General features: G+C 50.0%; 2 protein-coding genes across 2 annotated transcripts; both read right to left on the bottom strand.

Annotated features, from left to right (window-relative positions):
- Positions 1-6,989: 6,989 nt before the first annotated feature.
- On the bottom strand, positions 6,990-7,996 carry LOC109736968 (uncharacterized). The gene has a single exon (XM_020296184.4). It carries the CDS (start codon positions 7,855-7,857, stop codon positions 7,108-7,110), a length of 750 nt encoding a protein of 249 aa, XP_020151773.4. The 5' UTR covers positions 7,858-7,996; the 3' UTR covers positions 6,990-7,107.
- Positions 7,997-20,884: 12,888 nt separating this feature from the next.
- On the bottom strand, positions 20,885-24,656 carry LOC109736961 (protein XRI1). Its single transcript, XM_020296176.4, has 9 exons — positions 24,170-24,656; positions 23,175-23,230; positions 22,968-23,090; positions 22,288-22,376; positions 22,104-22,164; positions 21,921-22,023; positions 21,772-21,809; positions 21,600-21,689; positions 20,885-21,460 (listed from the first exon to the last, which is right to left on the bottom strand). The coding sequence occupies exons 1-9, from the start codon at positions 24,202-24,204 to the stop codon at positions 21,180-21,182; spliced, it is 876 nt and encodes a 291-aa protein (XP_020151765.1). The 5' UTR covers positions 24,205-24,656; the 3' UTR covers positions 20,885-21,179.
- Positions 24,657-26,094: the final 1,438 nt, after the last annotated feature.

Below are 26,094 nucleotides of genomic sequence, written 5' to 3' on the forward strand. Positions count from 1 at the left end.
ACTCCTTCTCTAGAAAGGTTCCAAATTTAGCAACAAAAGTCTTGCCTTCAGATCTCGGGAATTGTCTTATTCATCCCTTGCATGTTATAGTTCATCTCTTCCATCTTGCAGCTGTAGAACTTATTGGAGACTTCATATCTCTCAATCCGGGCATTTGCTTGAAATATTAACTTCAACTCCTGGAACATCTCATATGCTCCATGACGTTCAAAACGTCGTTGAAGTCCCGCTTCTAAGCCGTAAAGCATGGCACACTGAACTATCGAGTAGTCATCAGCTTTGCTCTGCCAGATGTTCATAACATCTGGTGTTGCTCCTGCAGCAGGTCTGGCACCTAGCGGTGCTTCCAGGACGTAATTCTTCTGTGCAGCAATGAGGATAATCCTCAAGTTACGGACCCAGTCCGTGTAATTGCTACCATCATATTTCAACTTTGCTTTCTCAAGGAACGCATTAAAATTCAACGGAACAACAGCACGGGCCATCTATCTACAACAACATAGACAAGCAAGATACTATCAGGTACTAAGTTCATGATAAATTTAAGTTCAATTAATCATATTACTTAAGAACTCCCACTTAGATAGACATCCCTCTAATCATCTAAGTGATCACGTGATCCAAATCAACTAAACCATGTACAATCATCACGTGAGATGGAGTAGTTTCAATGGTGAACATCACTATGTTGATCATATCTACTATATGATTCACACTCGACCTTTCGGTCTCAGTGTTCCGAGGCCATATCTGCATATGCTAGGCTCGTCAAGTTTAACCTGAGTATTCCGCGTGTGCAACTGTTTTGCACCTGTTGTATTTGAACGTAGAGCTTATCACACCCGATCATCACGTGGTGTCTCAGCATGAAGAACTTTCGCAACGGTGCATACTCAGGGAGAACACTTATACCTTGAAATTTAGTGAGAGATCATCTTATAATGCTACCGTCGATCTAAGCAAAATAAGATGCATAAAAGATAAACATCACATGCAATCAATATAAGTGATATGATATGGCCATCATCATCTTGTGCTTGTGATCTCCATCTCCGAAGCACCGTCATGATCACCATCGTCACCGGCGCGACACCTTGATCTCCATCGTAGCATCGTTGTCGTCTCGCCAACTATTGCTTCTACGACTATCGCTACCGCTTAGTGATAAAGTAAAGCAATTACAGGGCGATTGCATTGCATACAATAAAGCGACAACCATATGGCTCCTGCCAGTTGCCGATAACTCGGTTACAAAACATGATCATCTCATGCAATAAAATATAGCATCATGCCTTTGACCATATCACATCACAACATGCCCTGCAAAAACAAGTTAGACGTCTTCTACTTTGTTGTTGCAAGTTTTACGTGGCTGCTACGGGCTGAGCAAGAACCGTTCTTACCTACGCATCAAAACCACAACGATAGTTCGTCAAGTTAGTGATGTTTTAACCTTCTCAAGGACCGGGCGTAGCCACACTCGGTTCAACTAAAGTTGGAGAAACTGACACCCGCCAGCCACCTATGTGCAAAGCACGTCGGTAGAACTAGTCTCGCGTAAGCGTACGCGTAACGTCGGTCCGGGCCGCTTCATCCAACAATACCGCCGAACCAAAGTATGACATGCTGGTAAGCAGTATGACTTGTATCGCCCACAACTCACTTGTGTTCTACTCGTGCATATAACATCTACGCATAAAACCAGGTTCGGGTGCCACTGTTGGGGAACGTAGTAATTTCAAAAAAAATCCTACGCACACACAGGATCATGGTGATGCATAGCAACGAGAGGGGAGAGTGTTGTCCACGTACCCTCGTAGACCGAAAGCAGAAGCGTTAGCACAACGCGGTTGATGTAGTCGTACGTCTTCACGATCCGACCGATCCAAGTACCGAACGTACGGCACCTCCGAGTTCAGCACATGTTCAGCTCGATGACGTCCCGCGAACTCCGATCCAGCAGAGCTTCACGGGAGAGTTCCGTCAGCACGATGGCGTGGTCACGGTGATGATGTTGCTACCGACGCAGGGCTTCGCCTAAGCACCGCTACGATATGACCGAGGTGGAATATGGTGGAGAGGGGCACTGCACACGGCTGGAATAGATCAACAGATCAACTTGTGTGTCTAGAGGTGCCCCCTGCCCCCATATATAAAGGACTAGGGGGAGGAGGCGGCCGGCCAGGAGGAGGGCGTGCCAGGGAGGGGTCCTACTCCCATCGGGAGTAGGACTCCCTCTTTTCCTAGTTGGAGTAGGAGGGGGAAAGGAAGGGGAGGAGAGAGGGGGAAGGAAAGGGGGCGCCCCCCCCCCTTGTCCAATTCAGACTAGAGGGGGAGGGGGGCGCGGCCAGCCCTAGCCGCCCCTCCTCTTCTCCACTAAGGCCCATCTTGGCCCATTAAACTCCCCGGGGGGTTCCGGTAACCCCCCGGTACTCCGGTATATGTCCGAAACTCCCCGAAACCATTCCGGTGTCCGAACATAGTCGTCCAATATATCGATCTTTACATCTCGACCATTTCGAGACTCCTCGTCATGTCCGTGATCATATCCGGGACTCCAAACTACCTTCGGTACATCAAAACACAAAACTCATAATACCGATCGTCGTCTAACTTTAAGCGTGCGGACCCTACGGGTTCGAGAACTATGTAGACATGACTGAGACACGTCTCTGGTCAATAACCAATATCGGAACCTGGATGCTCATATTGCCTCCTACATATTCTACGAAGATCTTTATCGGTCAAACCGCATAACAACATACGTTGTTCCCTTTGTCATCGGTATGTTACTTGCCCGAGATTCGATCGTCGGTATCTCAATACCTAGTTCAATCTCGTTACTGGCAATTCTCTTTACTCGTTCCGTAATACATCGTCCCGCAACTAACTCATTTGTTACAATGCTTGCAAGGCTTATAGTGATGTGCATTACCGAGTGGGCCCAGAGATACCTCTCCGACAATCGGAGTGACAAATCCTAATCTCAAAATACGTGAACCCAACAAGTACCTTTGGAGACACCTGTAGAGCACCTTTATAATCACCCAGTTACGTTGTGATGTTTGGTAGCACACAAAGTGTTCCTCCCGTAAACGGGAGTTGCATAATCTCATAGTCATAGGAACATGTATAAGTCATGAAGAAAGCAATAGCAGAATACTAAACGATCAAGTGCTAAGCTAACGGAATGGGTCAAGTCAATCACATCATTCTCCTAATGATGTGATCCCGTTAATCAAATGACAACTCATGTCTATGGCTAGGAAACATAACCATCTTTGATCAACGAGCTAGTCAAGTAGAGGCATACTAGTGACACTCTGTTTGTCTATGTATTCACACAAGTATTATGTTTCCGGTTAATACAATTCTGGCATGAATAATAAACATTTATCATGATATGAGGAAATAAATAATAACTTTATTATTGCCTCTAGGGCATATTTCCTTCACTAGGGGACGGCCGGCCCTCCCCTCCTCCCTCCTTTATATACGTGGGGAGGGGGCACCCTAGAACACAGAAGTTGATCTTTTAGCCGTGTGCGGTGCCCCCCTCCATAGTTACACACCTCGGTCATATCGTCGTAGTGCTTAGGCGAAGCCCTGCGCCGGTAACTTCATCATCACCGTCACCACACCGTCGTGCTGACGGAACTCTCCCTCGGCCTCAACTGGATCAAGAGTTCGAGGCACGTCAGCGAGCTGAACGTGTGCTGAACGCGGAGGTGTTGTACGTTCGGTACTTGGATCGGTTGGATCACAAAGACGTTCGACTACATCAACCGCGTTACTAAACGCTTCCGCTTTCGATCTACGAGGGTATGTGGACACAGTCTCGCGCTCGTTGCTATGCATCTCCTAGATAGATCTTGCATGATCGTAGGTAAATTTTTTGAAATACTGCGTTCCCCAACAATTTTTTCACAAAATGACATGTATCCGTGCTCCAAGTGCATCGACTGAGTTACGCTTGACACAGAATTATCCTCCAAACGGATATTTTACGTACAGTAATTTCAAAATGAAATAATACAATGCTCAAATGATAGTGCCTTCTATAATTACGCTTGACGCAGCAAAGATACACAGGACTCTAGAAATGCAAAAGAACATGAGCTGCATATGAATGACATGGAAGAAGCCGAGATACCTTTGCAAAGGACAGCAGGCTGACACCAAGCACAATCGTCCAGCATAGATGGCATGAAATTTACATTGTCTGTGTAGTAATGCAACATGCCTATATCAGCAAGCATGTCTACTAATCACCTATAATAGAGTATCAACAGAGTGCAGTGAAACAAGATACCAGAATATCTATTTACAACCCACATATTCAAAAATCACAAAATTAATGTCTTTATGCATAATAAAACACCATATATTTTTTTCTTAAATATATCCAAAGCTTTTAGGCTAAATATTAGTACTATATACCATGAAGAAGGATTACTCCAGTAGACTTTCCAATCATCTTCACATGGCTGATGCTAATGAGTCCATCCCTGCTCTTATCACCTATATAAAACAAAGACCATCAGTTACAAAAACCACATTATACAATCCATGAAACATAGGAGGGATCTCAGGGGCAGGAGGAGAGGGGGATCTCACCTTGGCTCCGAGACTGTTGGGTGCCGTCGTGGAGGTGCTCTGAACCAGGAAACACCAATAATAACCACAAAGGACAGGAAATAACCACTTCCATGTAACTAAGAACTGAAAAAAAGATACAAAAAGGAAAGGTGGATTGAACATTTTCTCACAAAGCGTATAGAATTAATTCCTTGGATAAAACAATACCATCACACCAGATAAACCAACATAAGATCATTTTGATTAACGGAACCATAAACACGTTAGGCATAGAACCTCAATTATCTTCCTAACCAACCATGTGGGCTATCTAATCCCTAAGATAAATAAATAAGCAAGGATCAATCAAAACAAACCAACACCGCTCAGATTTGTAGCATTAGTTGAACCAGTGATTAAGGAGCGAGAATGTGTCCCTTATGAAAAAATAGCATTAGCTGAACCAGTGATTAAGGAGCGAGAATTTGTACTCAAATTTAATATGTGTGGTATTCAAAACTACTAAACTCTAGTGTCAAAAGAGATGTGATGCATAGACCTTTTCAGGACCTTAACCTTGTTTGGATAAATGCTCAGGTTTAACATCATATTTCAGGATCCTAAAGCATTCCAATCTTTTCTCTAAAAACTGACCATATGTGCGAACCCATGCATAACAGTCCTAAGTTGGACAACACTCAATCTTAGTACATAGGAAAATCAAAGGATAATAAGCAGGCCACGGTATTTCATACCAAATGAAGAGATACTAACCGACTGGACTGGAGTCATCCTTGAAGTTTGAGATCTGCAGAATATGCCCCCTTTGTGTAAAATTAAGAAGTTCTTCCAGAATACGCCCATTTGCAGAAGCCTATGAACCACTACAATTGTCTTCAGTGCTACCTGTACGCTGCAAAAGATGGGATGGCGAAAATCAATTGACTGCTTATAAGATTCTGAAAGATAGGAGAGGCTGAGGGCTAGAGCAGATCAGAGAGGAGGAGGATGGGACGATGAACTCACCGGAAAAGGAGGAGGCCAGTCCGATGCGCCCGTGCAAGGCTGTACCTCATGGCCAGCGGGAAGCGGAGCCACGCATGGGGTCGAGGGAGGAGACGAAGAGGAGCGGCCGGAGTCCACCAGAGCCGCGGTAGCCGGGGCCGGGGCGGGACGTTAGGGTTTGGGCGGCGCCAGATCGGAGGGGTGGAAGGAAGAGGTCGTGAGGGGAGGAGGCCGGGCGGCGGCGGGGAAGGAGGAGAGGGAGGCGCAGGTGCGGGAGGAGGAGGCGGCGCGAGGGGTGGAAGGAGGAGGCCGTGAGGGGAGGGGGCCGGGCAGCGGCGTGGAAGGAGGAGAGGGGCGCGGGTGGGGAGGAGGAGGCGGAGCGAGCGGGAGAGGAGCCGGCCAGGGTTGTCTCCATGGGAGCAGCCCTTTTATACCCCCAGTGCGCGAAATGAAGAAAATGCCCCCGGCGGGGCAGGCTATCTACGCGCGGTGGCACGACCGGGGCTGACACGGTTTATTGCAACGGTCTCAGTTTTTATCCGACGGACGAGGTCAACCGTGGGCGCGATCCAACGGCCGAAAACGCATCAGGAACGAGATCGGACGGCCCATATGCTCTGAGCTCTGAGGAGGCTCGGTGCTCCCTTCGTTTCTTCTCTTTTGATTCCCATTGCCAATACCAACTTTCCCCCTTTCAAATAGATTCTTTTGATATAAGTAGTTTCGTTGTTATGGTGTCTTCCAAGGATAAATATTGTTTTTTTAACAGGGGCTTCTACAGTGCACACATGCACGATATACATCCACCCTCCTTCACGGTCACTTGCAGCATGGTCAAATACACAAGACGTCTTTCTCAACAAAAGAACAGACACACACAAGAAGACCCCATCAGAACAGAAGCGCGCAAGATGCTTGGTCATATCTCCTTGGAAAAAATTGTAGCTGCAGTGAGCTAGCCATCGACTTATCATGATCGCAACTGACACTGACATGAACACACTGTTATGAACATAACAATCCAAGGAAGTCTTCCAGACAGACAAGGCAAATTAAACTACGGATCACAAGCGTGCAGTTGCTCCTACCCAGCCATAAACAAACCGGAGTGGATCGAACGGTCCAAAGCCGCACTGATTGATGTTGGTTTTTCGCATGCGAATTAATGCGCGTCCGAACAAGAACAATGACACCATACGCTCTCTGTCAATCAGTCACAACTTTTCCAAAATTTTAGCGGGAGGAGACGTCTTCGTCGACTACGAGGCGCTTACGGTGATTTAGTAAAATCTCATGATGGTATGCCGATTCGGTCTCTCGGATGTGCTCAGAGAGGTAGGGTGTGCGCGTGTGCGTTTATAGGATTGAGTGTATGCGTGTTTACATGAGCGCTTACCCGTACTGTGTTCGAAGAAAAACCGTTTCAAAATTTACATCCATTCCCAACATTGTTTCTTATTCCAAACAAATTAACCCATGACTGAACATCGGCGACATGCAACTATGCATGGCAGAGGATCCAGTTCAGAAGATGTGGAGGATGTCCTGGATGAAGACGTTGCAGAGCGGGCAGTTGCCGCGGGTGTGCCGGAGCTCGCGGGAGCAGAGGCGGCAGAAGGTGTGGCCGCACGGGATGAAGGCCGCGCCCTTGTGCCGCACCATGCACACGCAGCACACCTGCAGCTCCTCCTCTTCTTCCTCTTCGTGGCGCTCGCCGCGACCGTCCTCGTCGTTGTCCTCGACCGAGCCGCACCGGGACGCGCCGCCGTCCTCGCCCGCTTCGTCCCAGTGGCCGTCGGCCTGCTCCATCAGCGTCATGAGGGACGTCGACGCCGCGGCCGGCGGCGGCAAATCATTGTCCTCCGCCTCCTCTTCGACGTCGCTGCCGCCCTCGTCGTCGACCACGGCGCGAAGCGACGGCGCGCGGGAGAAGGCGGCGGACGCCTCACCGGACGTGTAGTTGCTCTTGCCGCTGCTTCTCGGGGCGGCACGGCTCGCCGCAGCGCTAGGCTTGGTCTCCGACCCCGCCGCGTGCCACGCCCCCGCGGCGCGGCGGAGCCAGAGCCGGTGGCGCAGCGGCCTCCAGTTGATCGCACCGCCGGCCCCGCCCTCGCCTCGAACGTCCCGGTCGATGGCGTCCATGAGCGTGCACGGCCTTTCCTCGTCGTCGTCGTCGTCCGGGATCCTGAGGAAGTCGCGGATGGCCGGTTCGGCGGGCGTGGAGAGCTGCTCCTTGAGCGTCATGGCGCGCCGCAGCTCCGGCCGCCGGTCCATCGGCAGGCCTCGATCGGCGGCACGGCGTCTCGTTCGCGTCGGGGGGTGGTGACTGCGGTGGTTGAGAGGACAGAGAGGCGGGCTGCGGTTGCGCGCGAGTGGGGAGGACGGGAGACGCCGTGGACTGGAGCGGGTCTCGCGGGGTTTTTAAACCCTGGAACGCAATTACCGCAAAGGCGCGCGGATGGGAGCTAAATTACGCTGGGTGCCACGCTAAGTCTGACTTACTACGGGCGCCTGGCTTCCACCATGCTATTGGGCAGTGGAGTAATTTGCCCACTTGATGTACTAAAATTTGACAACGGAATCGCTGGAGGTCAAGAAAACTATTTCGAAATCCTGTACTTGCAAGTCTGCCCACTTGTGATCTAAATTTTGACGACGGGATAGCTGGAGGTCAGGAAAACTATTTCGAAAATGGGTACGTACTTGCAGATTGCTGGTGAATGTGACGGTACGTTGTAGTAGAGAAAATATAGCAGCGCCTGCCGCTTGAACAGTGGGTTTTCAAACTTTGAAGAAACAGAAGTACTGGAACAGTGCGCGCACGGCACGGACGTACGCGATGCGTGCAAGCAACGGAACCTGGTACGTACCACGGCAACAGGAGCGGGCTCACTTTGTTTACTGTCGCCCAGGCATGCATGAGAGTTGGTGCTACATGCACCTCGAAGTAATTGTGGTCGCGTCGGCCAAGATGAACCTCGCCTCCTATTTATTTGCCAAGATGGAACTGCATCGCCATTCTGGGTTGATGAGCGCGCACCTGGAAGTGCCGTGCGTACTGCCTAGTATCTATTTTCTGTACACTGTTAGCATGATGCTGTAGACACTGAACATTGCTGTTGATTTGCAGTAGGCACTGACTGAACATTGCTGAACTGAAGCCCTGCGCACCTAACCCAACCCGGTTTTGGCCTGCATGTGTATAATATGCTGTAGCGAACGTATGTACGTAGAGGACGCGCGTTGGTTGGTTGGTTGGCCGGGGTCCGCGACAGGAACCGAAGCCATTGATTGTATCTCTACTCCGCTGTAGTGTAGCGAGCGTGCGTGCGTACGTACGCAGCCAGCCGTGTATTCGGCTGGGTAATGAACCCCCTCCCCGTCGTACGTCCACGTCCGCTACTGCAACCACTAAGGCAGCTACGTCTGACTGACCTATCCGCAGCATTGCCCGTCTGTCCAGCACTGTATGGCTACGCGCGTGGCCCGCACGCAGACAGCGGGAGGAAAACCAGGCGAGACGATGGGACGATGGTCCGATGATGGCACCGTCTCAACTCCCACGACGGATGGTAGTATACACTGTATACTGCGTGGTGAACCTGAACCTGGAAGGCAAGGAAGGAGGCGGGGGCGCGCGCCGTAGCCCGTAGGTGGTGGCATGGCCGTGGCGATGGCGACGGCGACGATGCGCAGGGGAGGACGCGTCTGGCACAGTCTTCTCCGCAGGCCCGGGAGCGACCGACCGCGACGCGCCCGTGGCCACCGTCGTCTCGTCGTCGTCGTCGTCGTCTGGCCCGTGATCGAGGCGGAATCATCGGGTCGATGGGGCCTTCGAGTTTTGGCGATTTCCTCCTAGCTCGCCTTGGCAGCCGGCCAGCCTGTGCCCTCTGGTCGATCGGTGTCACGTACGCTTACATTCCGTTGTGGGGTTTACGGATTTTGTTGGTATATACTCCTACATTGCCACGCTACGTCGGGCCTCGATCGAGTTCCTGCACAAGGCCTCAACATATATCTACCATTCTTAAAAAGTTGCTCCCTACTTCTCCTATTCTGTCAACATGCAGCCCGTCCACATCATCATCTAGCCATGTCAGCAATTCCTCCTGATTTTCCTCGTCTATTTCACCTTAACTATCGCGAGCATGAGTGCAATAGATAATTAGCAAAAAACTGAACGCAAGCGTCCATGCGTCCCTTGCTTGCCATGCATAATAAACGATACTCCCTCCGTCTAGGTGTGTAAGTCACATTAGAAGGTGCATCGCGACCTAGGTGCAAGCTGATTGGAAGAGAAGAAAATTTGGACTGGTTCTCCTTCCAATCAAACTGCAGATTTCTTTCTTCTAAACGTAGCATTTAATCGTAGCAATTAAGAGGATGATGTTTTAGCTACCCACGCAGGCCCACGTACTTCTAGCATGCAAAGCCGCTTTAATTTATTGCCTAATCAACGCATAGACGTGTTGCATGCATTGGCCATTACCTGAGAAAAAAACAGGAGAAAATGAGTTTTCGCTGGAAGATAATGAGGCATAGGAGGCAAAGCTCGCTGGCGAACAAGACCGGGAGGGAATCGAGACGGAAAATTAATGAACGGCGCCTAAAAGTTTTGGGAAAACCTGATTTTCGTAAGGTGACTTACACACCTAGACGGAGGGAGTAATCAAAACTTGGATGCGTTGGTTTCACAGATATAGCCATTAATATAGAAAACTGCTAACTATGTACACAGGACATGAATAAGGAAATTGCTTTGACTAATGAGAACAGTTTAATACTCCGACGACTAGGTTCCTTCGTCTTCCTGAAGGAATAAATCTCCAAGGGTTCCCTACAAAAATCCCAACTGATTCTCCCATATATATATCTCTACCCCCCTCTCATACTGTGCCGCCGCCGGCCATGGGTCCATAGACGTTGGAGTCCCGCACACTGCTGCCATAATACTTGAATGTGTATGCCCCTGGTTTGTTCACATCCGCAGTCGAACACCACGTCGAGTGGCACCGTCCACTCGAACGCGACAACCCGCACCCTTCTGGCCGGTCAGATCTCCGATGAGCACTACTACTCGCAAATCAGCTGGCACTGGTCGTGATCTTCCGACTCACGTCCGGTACACTCCCAAGAAAGGCGCCATCCTGGTGGTGATTCCGGACCAGTACATGGTCGTCGAGCGCTTCTGCAGTGCTCGCCACGGCCTCCACCGCTTCTCGGCGCGAACGCCGACGCCGGGTACGCCTACGCGTGGGTGGGTGATGCCGAGCGCGAGTGCCCCGGCCAGTGCTCGGGTATGCCCAATAGTTTATGGACTGGTATTGCACTGAAAGAGTGTCAGGTTCTCTTACCTTCTACTCATGTGCTCATGTATTTTTATGCAATGGAAAACATAGTGATTTTTTAATCAAGTACTTCCTCCGTAAACTAATATAAAAGTGTTTACATCACTAAAATAGTGATCTAAACGTTCTTATATTAGTTTACAGAGGGAGTATATTGGATGCATGCCATCATTCTATTTTTGTTCATGAAATGCTTCCATGGATTTTCAAGGAGATTACCCGACGCTTCTATTTTTGTTCTCTTATCTGCTAGCGAAGGCTTGAGATCTGCTAGTGAAGGATTGACAATTTGTCCCTAGGCTCCCCCGAGTCGCCTACCCGCGCCGCCGGCGGACCTCCCCCCACCCCATCCCCTGCTTCGCCGCCGCCGGAGGGGACGCGGGCTAAGCCGCGCGTACTCCAGGGATGGTGGCGGCGGGGCTCTCACGGCTGGCGTTCTCGCGGATCCGAGGCGGCGGCCTCTGCTCAGGCGGACGGTGGGCGTCGGTAGCAGCGTCACGCGACGGATGCCGCTCGGTGGTCGGCGCTGAGCGCGGATCTGGGTCGCCCTGCGCGAGGTGAGGGCGCCCGGAGCTCTGCTCGGCCTCGGGGCCGCGGTGCCGGCCTCCGTGCTCCGGTGGTCCACCTTGGGTCGCGCGGCGGCGTCCTGCCCATGGCCTCGCCTCCTGATGGTTCTGGGCCAGCCGCGGTTCGCGTTGGGGGTGGATCTTGAGGCTTGGTGGTGATGTGTTTCGCTGGACTGGCTGAATCCGATTGGATCGGCCCATGGTCGTCCGGCTTGGGGCAGAGGAGGGTGGTGGCGGCTCGCTGCTGGAAGCTAGGCTGTGTGCTGTAGGTGGGGGTGGCTGCGTGGAGGAGGGGTGGTGGGCGGTGGAGGTGCTGCAACAGCAAGGTTCGATCCCCCCGCCTTCAGTCTGCATTGCGGGCGCTTCGGATCTGGCCTCCCGCAGGCGTGCGGTGGCGCGCGTGGGGCGCGTCGGCGTGCCTGATGTATGACTGTAGCCCGGAACCATGGTGGTTCTTGGCCTCGGGCATCGCCCCTCTGCTCCTTGCCTGCATGGTGCTTGGTGGGGCACGGTGGCTCACGTTGCGTCCGGTGGCTCTGCGTCCGGCCGGCCATTGATGGATCTGGCGTCGAGTGCTGAGTTTGGACGTCGGTGGTCTCCGCGAGGTGCGGCTGGCTGAGGCGGTTCGTCGTGCTTCTTCATCGTTGGAGGGTTCGACGGCAGTGGTGGTCGGCTGCCGTCTTGCTGTAGGGATGTGCTCAAACTCCGGGTGAGAACCCTGCATCGGCTCTGTTGATGCCGGCGGCAGCAGCGTCTACGGACGTCGTTTTTCTCGTAGGAGGTGCCATCGTGGAGCTACATCACCTACAGTTCTTTGTTTGTGGTCTCCGAGTGAAAACCCAAGATCGGGCTTGCCGGATCGGATGACGGTGTTGTGTGCTCGACAACACTACCTCCTTGGAGGCGTCGTCTTGGAGACCCAAACAACGGCTTCTGTTGCTGTGTGTGGTGGTGTGTGGTGCGTTTGGTGGTGGTGGTGCGGCCTGCTCAGGACTGAGGGTGGTGTGTTCTTCTTCAGGTGTTTCTCTTCGACTGTCCTACGTGTGGTCTCCGGCCTGCTACTATGCATGCTCATGACCCTGTTCTGTTGAGGCGAGCCTCGGGCTCTTGGTCTCGTCTTGGTTCACCTTTGCTCAATGATGACGCAATGACGCCTCCCCGACTTGCTAATCGTCTTGAACTTCCGTGACAGAGCGCTCAGTCAAGGTTCGTGTTAGTTTTGGCACAAGGTTCGTGTTAAGCTTTGGCACTCGTTGATTGTGGATGCTCCTCTGTTGTGCCGTGGGGTTTGATACGCACGCCGGTGCGGTGCGTTAGGCTGTTTATAGAGTCTTGGTATTGTGATCCCTCGACGCACCCCTCATCTACCTGGTCCTGTTAGTATGCTAGCTAGGTCTTGCCTTATGTTGGGCGTCATGTTCCTCTCCTTTCCTTATAACACTTGTTACTTGTCTGGTTTTTGGCTTGGTTTTCCTCATAAACGGGGTCAATTTGTTAAGGTTTTCGATCCGGTTTTCTTTATAAACTGGATCACTCTCCTAGCATTATGGCCACTTTGAGCAATATATTCAGGTGGAGGGACTCCTCCCCCGGTGATTCTAAAAAAAAGGGGGGGATTATCTTTATATCTTCCTAAGTGACTTGCAGCTAGCAATGCTGGATTGGTATCTATACCTTTTTTTGCAACGAGGTAACTATGCACTAACTCTTTTTGTATGATGATTGGTTGTTAATGTTATACACTAATATTGGATTGATTTTTTTCTGCCATAGTATGCTGCTTGCCAGCCGTTTCTACACTGGAGCACCTTCAGTCATTTGTGCACCTACAGATGTGTAATCCAGATTATATATGTTTGATATTTTTCGACAAAACTGTAATCTTAATTTTAAGTGACACCATTAGTTCAATGGCAAAATCTGTCCGAGCATTTTATATGCCTTAGGTATTGTGACAGGATTAATGTAAATACTTTTGCCTCTCTTCATAGCCGTCTTAAATCACCACATTAGTTCTCATAATGACCAGTAACATCTTATTGCAGAGGTTACATCTTCTTCAAGTTTACTAGTGATTGAGGCGCCATCATGTGGCGTCGCTTAAGAGGAAGCTGTGTCCACGTTTCCATTTAAAGAAAATACATAGAGTCCTCGAGTCCTCGCCTCCTTCTAAAAAACATGTCAAAAAAAATATCCTCACCTTCATCTAAAAAAATGTAAACAAGAAAAAAGAAAAAAAAATACCACAACAACCTACCAGCGAGTGCCACTTTGCATAATCAACCATTTAAAAAAATACCAGAGGTCCTCATCTTCATCTAAAAAAATACATTTAAAAAATGATCCATGCCTTCATCTAAAAAAATTGCAAAAGATTTCTTACGTGGCCAACCAGCTTGCGCCACGTGGCATAGCTGGTTGGCTGCCCTTCATGTGTAGCTTAATGGTTTGCAAAAGCTTTCTCACCGCGGCCAACTAGCTTGCGCCACGTGGCATAGCTGGTTGGCCGTCCTTCACGCGTAGCTTAATGGTTTGTAAAAACTTTCTCACCACGGCCAACCAGCTTGCGCCATGTGGCATAGCTGGTTGACCGGCCTTCACACGTACCTTAATGGTTTTAATGCGGGGCTTAAAGGGAGAGCGCTGAGTTACATAACAATCTTGCATTATTATACCCGTGGAGTATCACTATGATAGTACCTTACATCCTTGTGGTTGGTGTAGCATCTTATGCTTAGGTAGTTGGTAGTTACTCGCTTGGAAAATTATATTATGTTCTGTATATACTTCACCGGTGGTCAGTAGAAAATAATAAGACATGCATTTTGAGGTTCTAATGTTTGTGATCCTGAACATGAATATTCTCTATAATTATATTATGTTTTAGAGATTGCTTCCGCTTAAGATTTTCCATGCGCATTATAGCCGCTGTTTACAAATTCCCGCCGCAACGCGCGGGGTATCTTCTAGTGTACCGAGGGATGAAACCAGAGCGGAAACGAGCGGAACTAGACGCTATCAATTTTTTTTTACAAAAGCAAAAATGAATACAGAAATGCGGAAAATAGATTACTATCGAAAACAAACACAGGGCGAATACAATGCGGAAACGGCAACAAAAACAGGTGCTTAGAGCATCTACATCCGGGCGTCTCAAACCCGCCTCATACACCCGGGCAGGCCGCGGGGTCACGATTTTTTGACCCAGACGGGCTCCTTAAACAGGCCTCAAACGTCTGGACTGACCGACACCCTTCATATCCAGCCCAAATATGGGGTGGATATGGGGGTGCCCGGTCGCATCCGCCACGTAGGACTGACGAAGGGGTCCCACGCGGACTCGCCCGAAAACCCAGCGGTTCGACGGATGCCTCCTCCGTCGCCGCGGTGTGAGTGCCGCGTGGCGCCGCTCTGGCTCGCCGCCCAAGACCAAATCCGCTTATTTAACCCAGCCGGCGTCCCGCAACTCTAGCCCATCCACCTCCCCCCTCTTCGCGCCGCCAGTACGAGTCCATCCACCTCCTCCCTCTCCCCCTCCGTCGCTCTGCCCATGCTCCGGCGCTCCGCCATCGTCCGGAGGAAGATCACCTACTACGCAATGCTCATGCCGGAGTGTCGGTACGAGATCCAGCAGGAGATCCGGGCGATACAAGCCGCGCGCCGCCCGCATCGCTGCCGGGTTGCCTCCGGACTCGCCGGAGCTGGAGGAAGAGGAAGAGGAGAGAGAGGAGCTGGCTCCGATGGAGGTGGAGGAGGCGGAGCAGCCGAAGCCGAAACTACCGGAGCAAGAGCTGCCTGGCTTCAACATGGAGCAGGCGGAGGCGGAGTTCGCCGCCGCCGCCCAATTGGAGGAGATGGCAGAGCAGCAGGCCATCTTGGAGTCCATCCAAGATGAGACCTATGTGGAGGCCAACCGGGCGTTCCTCCGGCAGGAGCAGGCGGCGTCCGACGCGCTCTTCGCCGAACTCGACACAGAGATAGAGGAGGAGGAGGCCGGAGCGAAGCAGCTGGAGGCGCCGAAAGAGCCGGAGCTACAGCTGCCGTCCATGCTGCCGGAGCTGGGCACGGAGATCGTTGGCATCTCCGACGAGGAGTAGCTAGGTGATCAACGTAGTACGTAGGTTTATTTCGTTTGCATGTCTTTGTATAGATTTAAGAATTTAGTATGAGATGTCCAGATGCAACTCGTATTTGAGGGTCATATTGGACATATCCAGCTGCAGATGCTCTTATGTTCCGCTGTGGGTGGGGTTTACGGATTTTGCTGTACGTCCGGCCTCGATCGAGTTCCCGCACAAGCGCCAACATGGACGTGCTGCTGCTCGGTGCGTAGCGCGTACGCACTCGACCAAGATCGCGATGCGTCCACCGCCGATCGATGATGCAGCGCATGTCCGTCCGTTGGAAGCTCACGGAACCGGGTGGTCACCGCGCTGGTCGGCTGCTGTCCCCGCCCTGCCGCGCCCGTGCAGGAGTTGAATTGTCGAGAGCTTGTGAGAGATCGTACGTACTCCTACATGATTTCCATGCGATGAGGTGAGAATGAGATCGATCCCTGTGTATGGCCCAAATAGGACCTGAGCAGAGCATAGATCCACATCCACCCACCCATGCATCGTACTCACGCACGGATCAGAGTAAATGGCCATCACAGGACAGAGGCCGCGGGATTTAATCCTCCTCCGATCCAGGGCCCGTGGATCGGTGGATGAGCCAAGGACACCACCATCATCACCACTAGGGCAGCATCAACTTCTCTTCTGGACTTCGGACCGTACGAGGCTGCACATGCTCATCAGCCTCCTCCGTGCTACCGCTAGGGTACCACATACTGCTGCTGCTGATGATGGTGAAGAGCTCCATCAGTGGCAAATTTGACATTTTTGACCTATAATCGAAAGCAAATCACAGAATGAATTGGTTCCGAAACTATTTCACACCCCTAAACCTTTTGTGTAGCGCCCGCCACGCCGGCGCCACACCCTACGGTGCAGCGCCTAGCTCCGGGGCGTTGCACCACTGTCCACCGTGGCAGCCCACGGGCCCGCACCCAGCCGTGCAACGCCTCCGAGCTAGGCGCTGCACCTGTAATGTGCAGCGCCTAGCCGCTAGGCGTTGCACGTGTAATGTGCAGCGCCTAGCCGCTAGGCGCTGCACTGTGACTTATATGCAAACGCGCCAGCCCTCTCCTCCCCCACCCTCCCCATTGGCAGTTACAGAAAAAAGGGCGGCGGCCATCTGCACTCCCCCTCTCAATCCCCTCTCCCAAATCCTTCCGATCCGACGATTTGGTCCGTGCATTTGTTCACCAATTCATCGTAGAAGGTACTCTCCTCCGATCCCCTTCTTTCTATCCATAGAAAATATTATGTTTTGAAGATTTGGGGAACCCTTGTTTGAATCTTGCATGTATTAGATTTGGGCAACTTTTGTTTAAATCTTGCGTATATTAGATTTGGGGAACCTTTGTTAGATTAGAATGTGGTTTGGATAGATAGGTTGACATGTTATTTATATAGTTTGGATACATAGATTGACATGTTTTTTGTATGGAGAAGTAGATTGACATGTTATTTGTATGGAGAAGTAGATTGACATGTTATAGTTTGGATACATAGATTGACATGTTATTTGTATGAAGTAGGCCCAAGTAGGGGGAAGCACCATATGCTTTGGATCTTGCATGTAGTAGGCCTACTTTAGTTTTTTTGAATTGAAAAGATAATCGTGTTGACAAGAAAGCTTTGTTGAAATTGTTAGGATGGTTTGGCTTCTCGATGATCACTGGGACCATCAACACCGGTCGTACGCTATGGCGGTGCAACAGCGGGTAATACTGAAAGTGGCCGGTGTTATGAATTTCGTATGTTTGTTCAAACACAAATGCCCCATATGTAATGTTATGATTTGTTTGTTTGTAGGAGCTTGCACCTCTGAAGCTTCGGTCTCACGGGATCAGCCTTGGAGGGATGAGCTATGATGAGCGGTACACACCTTATGTTAGGGAGGCAGGACTTCTCCCTTTTATTGAGTTGGTCCGCCGGTCGACGCCACCCAACAATGCTGCAGCACTCACCGCGCTTATTGATCATTGGAGGCCGGAGACACACACTTTCCATCTTCGGACCGGGGAGATGACCGTGACGCTGCAGGATATCGCTATGATCACCGGTCTTCCTATCGATGGCAATCTTTTATGTATGAACACCGATTTTGAAGGGTGGCGCGCGCAGATGCAAGCCCTTATCGGTATGGTTCCTCCGGAGCCTCGGGAGCCAGAAAGGGAAGATAAGAAGAAGGAAAGAGTCGCAGCGGGCGCTACTTTCACGTGGATATCATCGCACTTCGCTCATTGCCCCGATGATGCTAATGAGGACATGGTGAAGACTTTCGTGTCTACATGTGGTACGTGGTATCGAGGACAATGTTTGCTGATGGCACCGGCAAGAATGCTCCATGGATGTGGCTGAAGGCGTTGACCGTCTTCGATAGCAAATGGAGTTGGGGTTCGGCGACACTAGCTTACTTGTATCGACAGGTATGAAGTTGTTTCCTTTTCACTTCATTGATACATTATCAATGCGCTCTTGCGGCAAATTTGACCATGTTCTTTTTTATGTGCAGTTGGACGATGCCAGTTGTAGGCACACTGGAGGTATTGGTGGTTGTCTGCTCGCACTTTCCATATGGAGCTGGGAGCGTTTGCCGGTTGGACGACCTAAGACCGTGAAGTACGGGGATTGGGACGATAAAGACGACCCACTACGGCTCCCCACTTGGGCTTACAAGTGGGATGTGTTAAATGAGACGACGGATGATCCCTCTATAATGTACAAGTTGTACAAGAGCGAGCTGGACGCGATCACGCCTGAGCAGGTGAACCGGCCTTGCATAAGTGATTATCATGCTTGTATCTTCACTCGATATCAATTTTGCATTCAATCCCATTTTGCAGGTGGAATGGGAGCCGTATGAAAAAGGAGAGAGTTTTGGTAACCCTATAGAGTTCAGGCTTAATCCGATGTGCATTAGGGATAGGGATCTCTGGCATATGCGGTGCCCACTGATATGCAACTGGGCGGTTGAGCTTCACCTGCCACATCGGGTGTTCCGCCAGTTTGGTTTGTTCCAGTCACACCCGCCGTAGTGGGAGGACACGGACAAGTTGCTACACGCGTAAGATATAATTAACCTTGAGCACTTAGCAGCTTCTCGACGGTTTCGATGATGTTAATATCTTGTTTCTAACTTGCAGGTTGGATAGGAAAAAGCAGCGGAAGATCAAGGATTGGGCCAGCCATCACAGGAAGTATGTCGTGCAGTTCGCTCTTAGTGTGGAGCAAGCAAGGGCTGGAAAACGAGCCCAGCTTCGTGAGCACTGCCCGGATGCGTTCAACAACTATCTCACATGGTTTCTTGCAAGTACCCGCGTGGAGGTATGCCAGCCGGCGTATGCTGAGGAGATTCTGGAGGAACCCACCGTTTTTGATGAGGTAGCCCAGCACCAGTACAACGCATTAGTCAGGAAAGGCAACTCGGTGATCCGAGTCCGATGCATATGCACGGGAAAAAGGGATGGAATGGTCCATTGTCTCTTGCAAATGATATTTGTCGAGATCACCCACATTGTTGTCATGGAGATCAACTTCATTGTCATCATCTGCATACTCATCGTTGTCCTCTTGCAAAGATTCATCTTGGTTGTTTCTACACGGGCTCAATGTTGGCCTCACTTCTTGGGTCAAAAGAGGTTCTACAATTTCATCTTGCTTCAAGGGTGGGGGGCTACTAGCAACCAAAGGGGAGGGGTTCCGGTTCAAGTCCAATTGCAAACTTGACTCAACCTTCTTCGTTGCAAATAACTCAAGAGCCTTGTCTAGTGATTCGGCCACCGTCTCCTTGTATGCAACCCAACGTTGCTCCGAGTTTACACGCATTGTCTTCCAACGGATGTGCATTCCAAAACCAACATTATGCCTTCCCTCCAACTCAATGATATCACTAGGGTCCATCCAATTCAAATCTTTCCTAACTTGTTGCAAGAGCTCCGCATAGCTAGGACTACTATCAAACACAATGTCAAGCTCATCCGGGTCCGGTTCTTTATTGCCTTTCAAAAAGGCGTCTTTGTCCCCATGATGAACAAACACACATGTTCTTCCCATCCCTATAAGCAATGAACACAAGGTAACATTGCTTCCATAAGTACTAATCCATGGATTAACACCGAATACAAACCCTAATATATATATAAAACAACAACCCTAACCCTAACCATAACCCTAACCCTAAACCTAACCCTAACCATAACCCTAGCCCTAAACCTAAACCTAGCACCAACATAAGAACACCCATAAGAATAACCCTAGCATACTAACAAAACCTAATCATATAAATTGGCAAACAAACATCTCACATCTCCATGCAAATCTCTAGATCCAAACTAAACTAGGGTTTCCCCAAACTACCAACAAATGAGCAATGGGAGAACTTTACTTCGATCAAAACAAGGGGATCGGAGATTATTACCTTGAGGGAGGGTTTGACTTCGAAATCCACGGACAAATTCTTCAAATTTGCAAGATTTGGAAGAAGATTTGAGAGGGGGGGAGAGTGGGAGAGGGGGCAAAGCTCGGGGAGAGAGTGGGAGAGTGTATGGTGGGGGGTGGGGGAGGGGGAGGGGGGCCCAGCCAAGTGGCTGGATAAGTCACAGTGCAGCGCCTAGCGGCTAGGCGCTGCACATTACACGTGCAACGCCTAGCGGCTAGGCGCTGCACATTACAGGTGCAGCGCCTAGCTCGGAGGCGTTCCACGGCTGGGTGCAGGCTCGTGGGCTGCCAAGGTGGACAGTGGTGCAACGCCCCGGAGCTAGGCGCTGCACCGTAGGGTGTGGCGCCGGCATGGCGGGCGCTACACAAAAGGGTTAAGGGTGTGAAATAGTTTCGGAACCAGTTCATTCTGTGATTTGCTTTCGATTATAGGTTAAAATTGTCAAATTTGCCTCCATCAGTGCCGCAAGAGGATCATAGAATCGATCGATCTCCGTAGCAGGCAAGACAAGATCTCGGTACCAATTACTGCGAATCCTGTCAGTTAATCTTAGTACGGGGGGAAAGTAGGGACGCCACTGCTCATCTCATCATTCGGCTGTCTGTCCGTCTGATCATTGGATTGGATCATGGACACCATCATCACCACGTAGGGCCTGGTATGGTGGTACAAGCAGGGTTCAGACTTCCAGAGTTTCAGGCATGGGATGCAACAGGGATAAGTACATGTACTCCCTCCGTTTCAAATTACTCGTCGTGGTTTTAGTTTAAATTTGAACTAAAACCACGACGAGTAATTTGGAACGGAGGGAGTAGCAGTGAGGCTGGGGTACATATATAGGTGCTGCAAATTATATAACTTAATCTCACCAAACTACACATATGTCCATATTAACCTGATTATCACATCAACTTTTCCCACCTTTGAACAAGAAAAGAACAGCACCATCCCAAACACACTGCCTACACACACTTCTAGGCCTGCTCTACCAGTCAACCAACCCTAACAAAGCCAGCACAGGTCAAATGTTGCAGCAGCAAAGAACAACCCAACCCAGCCATACACACTTCTTTGGCCACAAAAATCATCTAGACGGCTAAAGCTAGCACGGCGGCAATATGAACGAACTTCGTCAGCCTCTCGTTCTTGTGATGGTGATGCTGCCCTTCCCCCCTTCGGTGTGGATCTTCGTCTTGTGGACCACCGGCTTCCCGGAGATGGCCGAGGCCTCCTGGTACGGCGCGGACGCTTCGTCGATCTTGTGCTTGATCCTGTACGAGGGAGGCGCCAGGATCTTCTGGTTTATGTCCCTCAGGGTGGTGGCGCCATGGAAGCCGCACGGCTTGATGAGCTCGAATGGGTAGGCCACCGACGCCACTTTCAGCTTCTTTGCTCTGATGACGCTTCTTCCAGCTGTGAATCAATCAGGGAACGATGTATGAGCAGCGGACAACGAACTTGCACAGATTGTGCAGCAGTATGCAATCAGTAAACTGTGTGAAACATAGTTGGTTAATGGTGCTTTGATCAAACTGTGGTAGAGTAGGCAAACCTTTCAGAGGTGTAGGTTTAGCTTGCTGAGGTTTCTTCTCAACTTTCATGATAGGCTGCTCCTCGAGCTCGACCAACGAATTCTGAAGAACTGAAACAAAGAGTTCTAGCATCAGTAGCTTTACAATTGCGATAACAAGTGATGATTTGTATACTGGGACCATTTTACTAACCAGAGATATTTACTTCCACAGCAGCACTAGGACTTTTCCTGTCGAGAAGGATCAGAAACCATGAGAAACATAAATACTTAAAAGATGGCAGTTAACAGAAATACTGTTAAGCCAAGCACAAGGTGGACCTCAGTAAAAAAAAAACATACACTTCTTCCGGGGGCGAACGATTCTCACTATCTTGTGAGCAATCAACCAGCCATTGTTCAGGTAGTTCCTGTGCCCCATCACACTGTAACAAATGCTCGTCACCTGCAATCAGCTCTAGGATTAGGATAAATGGACAAGAATCAACTCAGTGTAGTACTTCCCAGAGATGATGAAAGACCTACTAGAGAAATCCAAATCCACTTGCAGATTTTCCAAGAGCCCATCTGTCAGAGAACAGTCCATCTACATACAAACCAGTACATATTGATGGAGTTAAATCACCATTGTAATGAATGTAAACATCAAATGGACACAGATTGTTGACATAAAAAGGTATTAGTCCATAGGTAACTCCATTGCAAGTACCTCAGCATTGTCTGGACAGAACTGCAGCATACGTCTTCGTTTAGCTTGCAAGGTTTCCTTTCCTTCATCAAAGTCCTTGATAATAATATCTGCATTGTACTTGCATAAGGTCACTAAACTTGAAGTGCATTCTCAGCATACAATAAAATTGTGATATTAGATAGGATGCCAATTTCCTTTCACCTCCTTTTTTTTGGCGAAAGGGGTCAGGAATTACATGTAAAATCCATTGTTATGACTTCTGGTTAAAGGTTAAATCATACTTAGTTCAGTTGCATTCTAGACAGTTCTAAGTGGTGGTTCAAATCAAACTTATTTGAGGGGTACTGCACAAAACAAGTTTCCACAACTGCTAACTACCATATGACTATATTATATCTACTGCTCTGCTTGCATACAAAAATGCAACCAAAGACGTGTTTCCAGATACTTTATCATGAAAAAGGAAGTTATAAATCAACTACGCATGGCACGGATATAAACAATGAACATTTCAAACAAAACAGCGGCTCAATTCACATACAGGTAGTAAAACATACTAGTGACTTCACACTAGATGCTTAGACATCCTTCACTGATAGTACAGTATGTTAGTGGCCAGAGGTAACCACGATATGTTAGTACAGTATGGTAGTGGTCAGAGGTAACAATGGTATGTAAATGAAAGAGCATTTTTTTACCTCCTATATCACAGAAGGGTAAATCTATGTCTGTACATTCTTTAATTGGGGTTTGCTCATCGAACAGGCTCCAAGAATCAACCTCGTTGTGGTTTGCTTCAGCCCACAGGGAGGTAGATGGAACTGCGAAATCAGAAGAAAAATTCTCATCAGTTAACCGGATGCAGTTTTAGGACAGTAGGAATGGTGAAAAAGCGTGCTGCAAACCTGGTAACAGATCCTTCTGCAAATCAAACTCTTGACTCTGCCAGTCCCACATCTCACTGCACAAAGTTCCACATCCAAGAGCATTGTTAGAGATGAGCATTCAGGTTTCAACAATTGCTGAAATTTTTACAAAAAATAACGAGTAAAATGCAGAGTACACATCTTCGAACAGGCTTACTACAGAACAACAACTGCAACTTGAACATTTCAATGTTTTCCCTCAGGAAAATGTAAAATTCCCCAAGTTTATCTGAATAAATGGTGAAAAACTCAACTAGTGTACTGGCAGTCTGGCACATTTCAATGTTTTCCTTTTCTTCCGAGATACCATAATGTTCAGGAACCTAAGACCGCTGCCCGCTGTATCAAGCGCAAACAATTTGCAGAAAAACAAAATCTAACAGCGCAATGGTAACTCGCAGTAAAAAAAAGGAAACCTTTGAGGATTAGGAAAGTTCGGGCATTCACATCAAGAAACAGCCTGGCATGGGCGAAACAGAGGCAGGAGAAATGGAAGGAGGCCATGAACAGCAGCTAGCTAGGGTTTAACAGCAAAAGACAAGACCAACACCAACACACACACGGCCATCCCTAACCGCAACCAACCGCAGTACGGCACAAAAGAGGAAATTAAAAGCCTCCGTCAAAAGAAGGCATGATCCTTTATTTCTCTCCCAGAATTGGAAGTCTTTTCCCAAACATCATACGAGGACGAAAAGATCAAGAGGATGATGAGGACGGAAAAGGGCGGTACTAGCAGCGCGCCAGCGCCGCACCCAACCAAGAAGTAACCGCCGTACCGAGAAAGCGAAATTAGGGCGGCTCAATCAGCCGACGAGGACAGGATTAGAGCCCGAAGAAGAAACAAATCGCGACTCCGCGGCAACCAACAACAAAAAAAGCACCCCGCTTTTTCTCCGACCGCGCCGTCGCGCCGTACGGTGGTTGGCGAGGATCAAGAAGCCGGACGGAGGAGGAGGTGGACGGAGACGCACCTCTGATCGCCAATGCCGCCGTCGAAGTCCATCATCCCCCGCGGCGGGGCGGATCCGAGGCCGGCCGGCGCCGCCGCTCTACGGGACGGCGAAAGGGGGAGAAAGGCGGAGAAAGAAAGGGACCGGAGGGAGGCGAAGTGGGGAGCGGGTGGAGAGGGACGGAGGAAGGAAGGAACTGGAGACTGGAGAGTGGGCGCAGTGGTGGTGGTGGTGGTGGTGGGAACAGTTTATCCCTCTCTCTCTCACAGTCACCGCTCCCTCGTGCTTCTCTCGACGCCCAAAGGGAAGGAAGGGCCCCCGTCCGTCCCCGAGAAAACAAAGCTTGCGCCTTTATTGCTGCTGCCCCTCCTCCTCCTCTCGCCCTCCAACGTGACCGCTCAAGGGGGCGCGGAGGCCGAGGACTGAGAAGACGATGATTATCCTATGACTAATTGGGCTATTCGGGCGACCGCCACGGATCAGTGGCGAGTACTGATTAATTCAGGGCAGTTGCAGGTTAGGCTGCCCGGAGGGAGGCTTGTGGCGGAAGGAAGGGGAGAGAGAAACCGTGCGGCGCACATTGTACGTACTCCGTGGTCGTACCACGGCGGAACCGGTGGCATGTGTGCGCCGTGCCTCGGCCGACGACCGTGCCCGGGTGCACCACCGGCAATTCCTTTCTTTTTTCAATAAATTCTTCCATTACTCAGAGTTTAAATGTTACAGCTTCGTTCCAAAAGTTCCATGACCTTTTTTTTTCGTTTCCAGAAGTTCCATGACCTTGTCCGGTTCAGAGCCTAGCCAAAACCATAGTCCGGCGATGCACCCTATCAAAACTAGGCAAGGCATAATGACTCCTTGTTATGTGAACATTTCAAGTTTCGTCTTAATCTTTACTTTCGTGTGGAGCGTACAAAAAGAACATAAGCTCAAACTTTTTCGCCACAGCCTAAAAATGGTTTTAGCTCCTCGCACTAAGGATGGAAAACACAATTTAAGAATGGTTCCTCCTCCGTTGGGCGATGTGGCGCTCACGTCGATCGCCTCGTGCACGAACCAAATGACTATGTGTATCCCACCAGCGCTCTTCTTTCGCGAACTTTCTTCCCCTTCAGGCCGAAGCTTCCTCGGTGTATATCGCTCCACTCGGCCAAAAGATGTTGTGCTGGCGTCGGTTACCTTCCCGACAAAGCTTCCTCAACGCCTAACGCTCCCCCCGGGCAGACGTTGTTGTGCTGGCGTCGGTTACTTTCCCGACGAAGCTTCCTTGGCGCCTAACGTTCCCCTCGGCCACACGATGTTGTGCTGGCGTCCGTTACCTTCCCAACGAAGCTTCCTGGACGCCTAACGCTCCCCTCAGCCAGATGGTGTTGTGTTGGCGTCGGTTACCTTCCTGACGAAGCTTCCTTGGCGCCTAACGCTTCCCTCAGCCAGACGTTGTTGTGCTGGCGTCAGTTACTTTCCTTAGGAAGCTTCCTTGGCGCTTAACGCTCCCCTCGGCCAGACGTTGTTGTGCTGGCGTCAGTTACTTTCCCAACGAAGCTTCCTTGGCGCCTAACGCTCCCACGATGTTGTGCTGACGCCCGTTACCTTTCCGACGAAGCTTCCTCCGCACATAACACTCCCCTCAGCCACACGATGTTGTGCTGGTGTCCCTTACTGTCGGTGCCAAAACCGACAGACCTCGGGGGTAGGGGGGTCCCGAGCTTTGGATCTCGGACAAATGGTAACAAGAACAGAGAGACAATGTTTTACCCAGGTTTGGGCCCTCTTCATGGAGGTAAAACCCTACGTCCTGCTCTTGTTTATATTAATGGAGATGTATCGAGTACAACGTTGATCTACCTCAAGATCGTAATACGTGGTCTTGTTACCAATTATCTTACTATCAAACTATCTTGTAGCATTTTGCAGAGAATACCTTGCTGAAAACGGCCTATCAATTC

Source organism: Aegilops tauschii, chromosome 3 (genome assembly GCF_002575655.3).
Source record: "Aegilops tauschii subsp. strangulata cultivar AL8/78 chromosome 3, Aet v6.0, whole genome shotgun sequence".
NCBI lineage: Eukaryota > Viridiplantae > Streptophyta > Magnoliopsida > Poales > Poaceae > Aegilops > Aegilops tauschii.